Source organism: Bos javanicus, chromosome 8, assembly GCF_032452875.1.
Source record: "Bos javanicus breed banteng chromosome 8, ARS-OSU_banteng_1.0, whole genome shotgun sequence".
Classification (NCBI taxonomy): Eukaryota; Metazoa; Chordata; class Mammalia; order Artiodactyla; family Bovidae; genus Bos; species Bos javanicus.
In genome coordinates, this window is record NC_083875.1 from 11,769,296 (window position 1) to 11,780,608 (window position 11,313).

Below are 11,313 nucleotides of genomic sequence, written 5' to 3' on the forward strand. Positions count from 1 at the left end.
TTGACTGCGTCCTGAGACATATGGGATCTTAGTTCACTGTTGTTTATTTGCTCAGCCTCTATTGATCTCTATTATAGAACCTGGTAGCCCACCAGGTTCTTTTTTTTTTTTTTTTATGCTTTAAGGTTAACAATCATTTAATGTATTAATATTTTCACTTATAAACATACAATTTGCATATACAGGGAAAAACTGGTTCAGAGGACACAACAGAATACTGGAGACAGGCAAGCAATCAGAAGAGAAAAGAAAATACCAACCCGAGGGGAAAAAAAATGTAACTGCATTTCATGCCGGTGTCTATAAACTTGGGAAGGAGAAAAAGATCACACAGAATCACAATTAATGTAGAAAACAAACGTGGGTCATTCTGTATCAATGGCAGGAACTTCTCCCATGATCCAGATCTTGCATCCTGGTCCGGCCCACTTCATCAATGTTGATCTGAAACACAGTCGCTCATCTCTCCCTTCTCTTTAAATCTAACCTTGAAGTTAACTCAAGAAATTAAATGCACAGAGCTAAGAAACAAGCAGACTGGCATGTGTGCAACATCAACGGCCAACTATTTAAAAGTGCACATGGAAATAAAATGCTGACTAAACATTTTACTTCAGTTAAAGTGAACAAGTTCCTTCCAACTCACCTAACTTCTTGATTTAGGACTACCTAAGCGAGGTGACCAAAAGATTGGCATCTATGAGAACTGGAGCCAGGGAAATGAAGCATCTCAGCCCGTCTTTATGCTGAGCACGCATTTCCTCTCAGGATGAAGTCACTAGGGACAGTGAACTTCCAGACTCAACTACAGTTGCCCAGCGTGGCTTGCCCAGCTAGGGACAGGGACTGGAGATGAGGGAGCACATGTATGACAGGACTTCAGTCCACAGGTCCCCCCACTCTGTCAGGGGGCAGAACACAGGGAGACCACCTCCTTCAAGGGCATTTCAGTGACATAACTTAGTATCTGTGGTTCCAGTAATTCCTATTTCAAAATTAACATTCCAGTGCAACATTAAAAACTGAGTTTAGTATTTTGCTTGTAAAGGATACAGCTTGAATAATGATTACCATCTGAACAAAGCTATTCTGATTACATATGATGTAAAATAAGTAACATTTTTAACCATCAAAAGCAGTATTGTCATACATCACATGTGGCAACTTTCCACCACATGACGCATCCAAAGACACGACAGCCAAGTATATTTCTTTTCAGCTGGAAACAGACTCTCCAGTGTCACCAAGTACAGTAGAATTGGCGAGGGAAACAGACCTGTGGTCACCACAACGTTCATTTGGCATCTGGTTTTCATACGGAGATAGATCTATTTAAGTCTGCCTTAGAGGTGGAGTGGACTGATAAGTGAAACAAAAGACTGTGTCTGTAACTGGCCACATAAAATAAAAACAGAATTTGTGCTACCAGGAGTGTATTTTATGGAAACAAGGCCACATGGAGTATAGGTGCAGAGACCTTCAATGTGCCTTTGTAAATGTACATTTTTTTTAAAACATGCGGGACAGAAAACTGGAACAACTGAAGTTTTAAAATTTACATAGCTAAAGAAATAAGAAAATTACAGAAATGCAGGACCCTTGGTTTTTCAGAGCTTCACATATAAATTGGGGCTCAAAATTAAATGGTTCAAGCTTCTCTGTGACACTAAAGTCAGAAATAAAAGCAAGGCCGGTGTCCTGGTCAGGTGGAAAGGTATCTTGCGCAGGTCATTCATGTCTCTGGGCCGAAATTCCCATCTATAACCTGAGTTTCCCCCACCATGCAGCACAGAGCTCAGGGGCAGCAACAGTGCCCAGTCCTACACAAGACAGGAGATGGGCTCATCAACAGCCTTCAGAAGGACGTGAAACACATCCTCCGTGCAGCCCAATCCCCTGGAACAGGAACACTGCAACTATGGCTCTCATTTCACTCTCCTCACCATTCTCTTAATAATACTTTCTCAACAAGTAGAAAAATAAGCTATAAGTAGGCTGAAGTGGCAATAAAAAATGCCCAAAGCAAACACTAAAACCCTGATGCCTCTGAAAAAGATAAATCTACCTCCACACACCTTTTTGTAGTTGTTGTGCCTTCTTCAAGTTTTAAATGATAAAGCCCTAAAATGTTGACACTCAAGTCTACTCCTAATTTGGGATGCTTTCCAAGTATCACTACCAAAAACAAATAAGAATAAAATGAAAAAGCATCATTTTCAAGGGGGGAAACTGTCATCCCATCCATCGTCCTGAGCAGTCAGCTTTGCTGGAGCCCCAGAGGCTGTGGGATATCACACCGCTGCCTAAGGAAGGTTCCAGCCTATAACTCCTGAAGTAACATGCAGCCAGTTCTGGTCTGAGGTTTCAAAGTCTGACATGAAACGAAAAAAACTGCAGTTTTTCTTGCCATGGCCATTCACTCACTCATATATCACCATGTTACCAGCAAAACACTAAAATTATCCCTTAAGAAGTAAGGCCTAACTCTAAAAACAAAATGGCCTTTCAAAACAGGTGTGTTTAAATAAAGTATTGCGAGAGTTTTATAAGGAAACCCCTCGAACGAGCCAGTGCCGCCACAGAGTCCACATTTTAGCTAAACAGCAGTCCGAAGCTTTCTCTGCAGTACTTCTATGTACTTATAAGCATTTTGTCAGTACTTTCAAAAGAACTATTAAACCTATTACTAAAAACATTTATAACAAACAGAAATGCCCTGCAAATCATATTATTGCACACGGGGTATCAGAAGCTTTGCACGCCGAGGTTCCACGGACTCTAGAAGACCCAGAACAGAGACGCCAGGGCCATGCCTGTGGCTGCTCCGGCCAGCATGCCCAGCGCCAGGTCGCTGTTGTTGTCTCGGTACCGCTCACGAATGATGACTTGGTTGGCAGGCTGCTGTCCATAAAGCCCTGCATACGGGTACTGATAGGGTACAGCATAAGCCTGTCCGTTTGCAGCATAGACAGCTTGAGTTCCTGGTGGGTATGCACCACTGTATGGACCATAGCCATATGCCTCAGGGGTCAGTGCAGCATACGCTGTGTAAGGAGGTGGGGAGGAAGCCACAGCTGTCTCATCATACATGACTTCTGAGCCAACATAAGCTGTGTTTGTCCTGGAATCCTGGAGTGTAAACTTCCAGGCCAAACAATCATCTGTGCTTTCTGCACAAAGACTGATGGTTTTTCCATCTCGGCAAACAATCTGCAGCATACAGTCTTTTGGCTTCCCATCTGGTGGTTGAATATCCCGACACTCATGCCCCATGCGAATGTTGATGCAGTCCACTGGCATGTGGACCTTATCTTCTACACTCTGCTGAGTCTGGTCATCATAATAGATCAGGTGACCATCTGACCACAGGTCAAACCAATTCTTCTTCCAGCGCTTCAAAATAGTACTCTGTCGCAGCAACCATCCACTCTTCACAAATGCCATTTTCTCACCTGGAAAGCCTCCGGCCACCACCGTGCACGGAAACAGGTCCGAAGCGAAAGGACACTGCCGGGTTACTCCCACCGGGTTCTTCTGTCCATGGAATTGTCCAGGGCAAGAATACTGGAGTGAGTTACCATTCTCTTCTCCAGGGGATCTGCCTGACCCAGGGATCAAACCCACATCTCCTGCATTGGCAGGCAGATTCTTTCCTGCTGAGCCCCAGAGAAGCCCCTTTTAATTCACTAATGAGGGATCAAACCCTCGCCCCCTGTATTGGAAGTGTGGAGTCTGGACCACTGGACCACCAGGGAAGTCCTGGTGTGTCCTCCTTATGCAGGTTGTTTGTTTGTTTGTTTTAACCCCCACATGTCTTCATTTGGATATGGAAAAAAAAAAAAAGAGAAAAGAAAAACCAATATCTAAGATGGTATCAGTTCAGTTCAGTTCAGTTAGGTTCAGTCGCTCAGTCGTGTCCGACTCTTTGCGACCGCATGAACTGCAGCACGCCAGGCCTCCCTGTCCATCACCAACTCCCGGAGTTCATTCAAACTCACGTCCATCGAGTCGGTGATGCCATCCAGCCATCTCATCCTGCCCCCAATCCCTCCCAGCATCAGAGTCTTTTCCAATGAATACTAAGATGGTATAGTCTCATATAATTGAGAATAAAAGGAGCGGGATGATGAAATTGGCTCAGTTAAGGATTTTCTGCTTTTAGGAAGAGATGTGCCAACTAAAACACATTTCTGAAAAACGAACCTTTTCCATTTTATTATAAAGCAGATGTGTACTCTGATTTGAGGTTATGGTGATCTCCTGAAGGAACACATTGAAAATTAGGGTGCATATGGGGTAAAAATAAGGCATACCAGTTATTTTAATACATAATTGATATTTTCCTTCTGGAAAATGTACTCCCCCCAAAAAGCAAAATGAGGTTATTTTCTTTTAATTGTGAGAGCTTAGAATCCCTGCGAAACCTTCTTGACTGTGGCACTGTTTGGTTACTGTCTGTTCTACACAACCTTTATATCCTTCCATCGACCTTAAGAATTTCTCTTCTGCCTGGATTTTTCCTGATAACTATTCACCCCTCGGGGCTTCTCAGGTGTCTCAGTGATAGAGAATCCCCCACCAATGCAGCAGATGCAGGTTCGATTGCTGGGTCAGGAAGATCCCCTGGAGAAGCAAATGGTAACCCACTCCAGTATTCTTGCCTGGAGAATCTCATGGACAGAGGAGCCTGGAGGGTAACAGCCCATGGGGTGGCAAAAGAATCAGATCCAACTTGGCAACTAAACATTTCATCCCTCATTCGGAAATATAGCTGGCCTGCAGCACCCACAGATTGCCAGCAGGTGGCACTGACTAACTGAGATACTTCTCTTCACAGTAAGAAGCCTTTCCATTTATGAACCTAAAGAATCCTGTTCAAACATACATCAAAGGAAAATAAAAACCATCTGGGTGCACCTCAGGTCTATAACAAAATCCACATGTAAATTAAAAGCTTAAAATATTTTTAGTTTACTTTTCCTTGTCTCTCTTAGGTTACAAGCACCCTCACCACACAGACAGCAAGCTTATGTCCACAGAAGCTAGTACTTTAGTATTGTTATCAGGGAAATTCAGAGGAAGGTGTGTGTGATTCACTTACAGATACACATTAATTAGGGTTATGGTTCAGAAGGCATTTGCTAAAATGACTGTAACTGTATATTATATATGATATTAATGTCACTTATTACATTTCACAAATTATTTTATTTTCCATGATGCTGCTGGATGTTGGAAGTCACTATACCCAATTGTTGCTTCTTTTTATGCAACCTCCTTTAAATTCTAGACTTGGCCCTTAAAAGACAGAGCCTAGGACGTCCTTGGTGTTCCAGTGGTTAAGAGTTCACCTGCTAACACGGGGAACATGGGTTGATACCTGGCCCAGGAGATCCCACATGCCACAGGGCAGCTAAGCCTGTGCACCACAGATACTGAGCACATGTGCTTAGAGCCCATGCTCCGCAACAAGAGGAGCCACCACAACGAAAAACCCAGGCACCACAACTAGAGTAGACCCCGCTTGTTGCTACTAGAGAGAGCCCACATACAGCAATGAAGACCCAGCACAACCAAAAATACCACCTGGGGAAGACTGAGGGCAGGAGAAGAGGACCATGGCGGATGAGATGGTTGGATGGCATCATTGACTCCATGAACATAAGTTTGAGCAAGCTCTGGAAGTTGGTAATGGACAGGGAAGCTTGGCGTGCTGCTGTCCATGGGGTCACAAGGAATTGGACATAACTGAGCGATGGAACAATAAAAGCCAAAAAGCCACCCTCTTTGCATGGTGGCTTGGTTTGAGGGTCCTTGGACGTCCCTCCATCCCCGATAGAAATCTCAGCCTGAGGCCCTGGAAAGCCTGAGGCAGGAGATGAGGTCACCAAGGTGCTGGATGAGACCCACTGGGGATCTTCCGGCTGGAGGTCTGTGGATAATGGGCTCTTGGTTTCTGGCTTCTAGGATCTTTGTGGCAGACAGGGAGCAGGACTTGATGTTCTGAGAAGAGAGGGCTTGACCTCTGCCTGGTGAGGGCATGGTGGTGGTGCGAATGACACTTTATGTCGACCCTTGACTGCCTTCTGCCAGAAACTTGTGATATTGTCTCTGATGACCGTGAGGTGAAGTGACACCAGATGTGTGCAGTGTGCAGTCTGGGCAACTGTAACCAGGAACCCGGGGCCAGCCACAGTTCTCTACCCCCTGGGCCAATTGTTCTGTGTAATCCCAGGAGGCCTCCACAGTTACCTGGAGGGCAGGGGTTATTTCCCCCACAGCAGAAAATCTGCCAGGGGTAGCTTTCATCAGAGAAGTGCCCTGTGACCAAGAAGACCTAGAGGGGAGAAGACCACATCCTAGTTCCTTGTAGCCCACAGAGACTACAGGAGGGGACCCCGGGTTGCAGCACTGGCCTGAAAAGTAGCAGGGAATAGGGGAGCGGTGGGAGCCAAGAAGCACCCCCCCGCCCCCACCCGGAGCGTGCAGAGAGAGTGCGCCACCAACTGGTGGAGATGGGGATGACAGACAGTCACTCGGCTCAGGCCTCCCCAGGCTCCTGGCATCGTCTCTCCTGAGGTTACAGGGTCACGGAGTCTGCCCCTCCCAACTCTGCTCGGATTTGTGCCCCCCAACCTCCTCCTCTGATGGGGGAGAGACAGAGCTTGGTTTTGGACAGGAGAGTGACGTTCCAAAGTATTCGGATCCTTTTATTACCTGTGAGATTTTCAAGAAGTAGAACAATCTGCTGGAGCTATTATCAAGGGACAGAACAGTGGTCAGAATGAATAAAATTGCTTTTTGTGTGTGCCTCCAAAGGAATGGAAACTCCACAACAAACAGATTCCCAGAGTCGCATCCACAGCTGAGCAAGAGTTTCAGACAGGAAGTGGACCGAGGAGAGGTAATTGCGAGTGTGGGTGTAGACGTAAAGTGTGTGCCTGGTTGCTCAGTGGTATCCCACCCCTTGCAGCCCCATGGACTGTGGCCCGCCAGACTCCTCTGCCCATGGGACTCTTCAGGCAAGAATACTGGAGTGGGTCACCATGCCCTCCTCCTCCAGGGGATCTTCCCCACTCAGGGACTAAACGTGTGTCTCTTCTGTCTCCTGCATTGGCAGCTGAGTTCTTTACCACTAGTGCCACCTGGGAAGCATAGACATAATAAGAACCACTTATTTGCAGAAATGCAGAATTGGGATCAAACCCAAGTCTGACTCTGGGGTCCAAGCCCCTGCCCCAGTGCCTTCTCACAATGAGCATTTGCCCGGTGTTTTCTCTCTGTGACAGGATGGGTTGGCAAACCCAGGAAATAGCAGTGTTAAATAGCTCTAAAGACAACTCGAGGACTCAGGTCTGCAGAACTTATTAACAGAACTGACGATTACCAAATCCATCAATAAGATAGCAAGTAAACACTGGGCCCCGTGGAACAAATGTACCAGGTTAATAAAGAACTCTTTGTTTGCCTCTGAGATACCTCAACCCCTCGTGCACAATCCTCCCAGAGGGTGACATTGATCAGAGTGGGGTGGGGGTGGGCCATGATGGTGCCTCCTGCCCCACCCCCACCATTCTTGCTCTCTAATGGTCAACACTTGCCTTCAGCCAGGTCAAGCCCATTGCAAAGGTGGGGAGAGGTATTCAGGCCACAGAAAGGGGAGGAAGACAGGTCAGCATATTTCTTGCCCTCACCTCTTGCCTCAGGGCTTCCCAGGTGGCGCTGGTGGTAAAGAATCTATCTGCCAGTGCAGGAGACTTAAGAGATGTGTGTTTGATCCCTGGGTCAGGAAGATCCCCTGGAGGAGGGCATGGCAACCCACTCCAGTATTCTTGCCTGGAGAATCCCATAGACAGAGGCACCTGGTGGGCTACAGTCCATAGGGTCACAAAGGGTCAGACACAACTGAAGTGACTTAGCATGCATGTTGCCTCCAACATCAAAGGAATAAAGACGGTGATCTTCCACTGGTACCAGATGTTCTAGAATCTCCTCTTGATCTCCAGACCCTTTGGTGCCCAATTCAATAAAAAAGAGCACTCGACCCAGTCTGACCGCCAAGCAGGCACATCACAGTGGTGGAGGTGACAGGTGAATTGCTTACTCCAGCCTTATGTCCACGAAGAGACTTTTGCCCTCTTTGTGAAGGACTTTGTGTACATGGACCACATCACAGAGATGCCCTGACAGCATCAAAGGAAGGTATTCGTCCCCCAAATTCAAGCCTGCACCCTTTATCACCTGCCTGGAGTGAATGAGATATCATTCTTTAAAACAATATCCTGTGGTTTTCTGGAGCCCAGCAAATCATTCTCTTACTCGGTGGGTGCGTAAAAGCATCCATTTGTGGGTGGCAAAAATTAAAGCTAGCCAACAGTTTGATAATTCTCTCTGGGAAGTTTCTGGAAATGTCTGGGCCTCTCTTGACCCTGTCATATGGAGGAGAAACCCAGGGTGAAAATGAAGATAAGCCAGGCTTGGGTATTTAGTGCTGCTTTACTCAGGCACTGCCTTGGATTTTTCCCCTTGAGTTCACGGGTTCCTCAAGGAACCATTTTTCATTTTATTTATCCAGCTTCCATCGCCCCATTCTTGGAATAGCTCCTGCCTTTGGCCTCATTTTTTGTGTGGCGCAAGTGGTAAAGAACCCGCCTGCCAATGCAGAAGACATAAGAGACACAGGCTCGATCCCTGGGTCGGGAAAACCCCCTGGAGTAGGAAATGGCATCCCACTTCAGTATTCTTGCCTGGAGAATCCCATGAACAGAGGACCCTGGCAGGCTACAGTCCATGGGGTTGCAAAGAGCTGTACACGACTGAGCACACACGGGGACCTATGGGTCAGATCTTCCTCGTAGGGGACCCAGCGACACCCCTTCTAAATTTGTTTTCATTTTTCTACTTTTAATATTTTATTTGGCTGCAAAGGATTTCACTGCATCAGGCAGGATCTATTTCCTTGACCAGGCGTAGAACCTGGGCCTCCCTGCATTGGGAGCAGGGAGGGGAAGTCCTCCGCCCCTTCTCAATTTGAAGCCTACTTCTGTCGGGAGAAATCTGTTCCCTCTTGCCCCCCACCCCGCCCTCCAGGATTTGCTCCCTTTCCTGAGGCCGTCTGGTGGCATCGGCATTTGAGACTAGCCAGCTCCCTGCCTGTAGAGTCAGCCTTGCTTGCTTTCTTGTGAGCTCAGTGTGTCTGACCCTTCGTGACCCCGTGTACTGCAGCCCACCAGGCTCCTCTGACCATGGGATTCTCCAGGCAAGAATACTGGAGTGGGTTGCCGTTTGCTTCTCCAGGGGATCTTCCCAACTCAGGGATCAAACCTGTGTCTCCTGCACTGCAGGCAGATTCTTTACCACTGAGCCACCTGGGAAGCTCTTTAGGGTCAGAGAGGGAGGCTTCGTTCCTCTTGAGCTCGCACCTCGCAGGATCCCGACAGCTGCCACCAGGGGGCGCCATGAGTCTCTGTTTCGGGTCTGACAGTGGATGCTGACCTTGAGAGAAGGACCAGAGCTGTGCTGTGCTCCACAGATGCTGGGCTTTGCTGCGCTGCCCACTCCCGTCAGCTGACCCATCCATTCCCTCGTCTGTCTTCCAGGTGGCCAGGTTGACTTGGTCAGTTTGGGGTTATCCCCATGCAGAGACACCTGCAAGTGAAGTGAGGGGGGATCATCTTGGCTTTTAAATGTCCCACATCTTGGCATTCCAGGAGGCTTTCTGAGCAGTAGTGCATCCTTCTGGGACCCTCAGAGGTCACCCGGAGCCCTATCTGGAACCCTTCCTTTCTCGGCTGTGCACTTGCAGGGTGCCGGGGCTGGGCGGCCGCCCGAGGGGAGAAGCTGCCCACAGTCCACTCACTCCACTTGGTGAAAATTACACGTTGCTTTTCAGCCGGTGATTACTCACTCCAAATTCAATTTTGAGAACTGCTCAGGGCCCAACAGCCATGATGCTGGACTACGATTGAGCTTCACACTGGCCCGAGGGACCCCTTTCCTCATCCTTCAAAGATGCTGCCGATGATCACTGTTCACTGTTAGGAGCACAGGTTCTGAATCTCAACAGCCATGATTTTCCGAGTCCCCCGAGATGAGGAGAGTGTTTGCCTGAGGACAGCACTGGGAGATACGGGAAGACAGCCAGTGGGAATCTGGACCAACAATGGCCAGGATGAGGCGAGGGAGGAGAGAAAAAGTGATTGGCATTAGCAGTGGGTTCAGGAGCCCAATTTACGGCCTCAGTATACACTCGATCTCAAAAGGACTCTGCAATGAGAATTTGGGGGGATAAGATGACCTTCAGACTTTAAAAGGTCTCAAATCAAAGGAAGAGTAAATTGGAATTCATTAAAAGCCTGATCTAGAAAGGGGCCTCGGGTTCTCTGGTAATTAGAAAGTCTATTTCCAGAATATTCTTTGGCCTCAGTATTCCAGGAATTCAAGTTTAACTGAATCTCAAGGTTTTGGACTTAAGCCATTGCACTGTGTGTTCCTTGACCTGAACAGGAGAAGGGCTGAGAATAACGAAGGTTGGTTCTCAACAGCCTAGTTCGGAAGAATGAATGCTCAAAATAGCTGCCAATTTGGTAACTGTTTGTTGGATGAATGAATGAATGAATAAATATAAGATAAAAAGTAGGTGAGATGAGGTAAGAAAGGAAAATTCCATTTTAGATGTGTACATTTGAAGGCAATACAAAAACTATAGATGCAGTAGTTTTTGAGGAAAGTTCATGAAGGTTTGGAGGTTTGGATTTGGAAGTTGTTAGCATAGCACTTTTCACTTTCATGCGTTGGAGAAGGAAATGGCAACCCACTCCAGTGTTCTTGCCTGGAGAATCCCAGGGATGGCGGAGCCTGGTGGGCTGCCGTCTATGGGGTCGCGCAGAGTCAGACGCGACTGAAGTGACTTAGCAGCAGCAGCAGCAGCGTAGAGATAGTTCTTGAAGCAACAGAAGAATCTGAGACCACTCAACAAGAATGTGTAAAGCTTAAAGAGGAGAAAGGCAGGGATACCAACCTTTGTGGGTATTTAAGGGGCAGACAGAGGAAGATTAGCTGGCAGAGAGGGGAAAGTAGCTGCAAAGAAGTTAGAGGATTGAGGGAATTCCCAGGTGGTCCAGTGGTTAGGGCTCTCCATGCTTTCACTGCGGTGGCCTGAGTTCACTCCCTGGTCGGGGAACTAAAATCCCACAAAAAAAAAAAAAAAAAAGAGGATTAGGAGGAGGTATGTTTTGAAAGTAAAGGAAAGAAACAGAAAAAGAGTGAATGTGTGTATGTGTGGGTGTGGGTATGGCGGGCGGGTGTGCTGGA

General features: G+C 47.2%; 1 protein-coding gene across 3 annotated transcripts; it reads right to left on the reverse strand.

Moving 5' to 3' along the window:
• Positions 1-119: 119 nt before the first annotated feature.
• LOC133252456 (pleckstrin homology domain-containing family B member 2-like) lies at positions 120-3,545 on the reverse strand. 3 transcript variants are annotated; one of them, XM_061425080.1, is made up of 2 exons: positions 3,143-3,545; positions 120-3,021 (listed from the first exon to the last, which is right to left on the reverse strand). In XM_061425080.1, the coding sequence occupies exons 1-2, from the start codon at positions 3,442-3,444 to the stop codon at positions 2,724-2,726; spliced, it is 600 nt and encodes a 199-aa protein (XP_061281064.1). In that variant the 5' UTR covers positions 3,445-3,545; the 3' UTR covers positions 120-2,723. The 3 variants fall into 3 exon arrangements, with proteins under 3 accessions (XP_061281064.1, XP_061281063.1, XP_061281062.1); XM_061425079.1 differs by having other exon boundaries at positions 120-2,915; positions 3,022-3,540; XM_061425078.1 differs by having other exon boundaries at positions 120-3,540.
• Between the last annotated feature and the right edge of the window lie 7,768 nt (positions 3,546-11,313).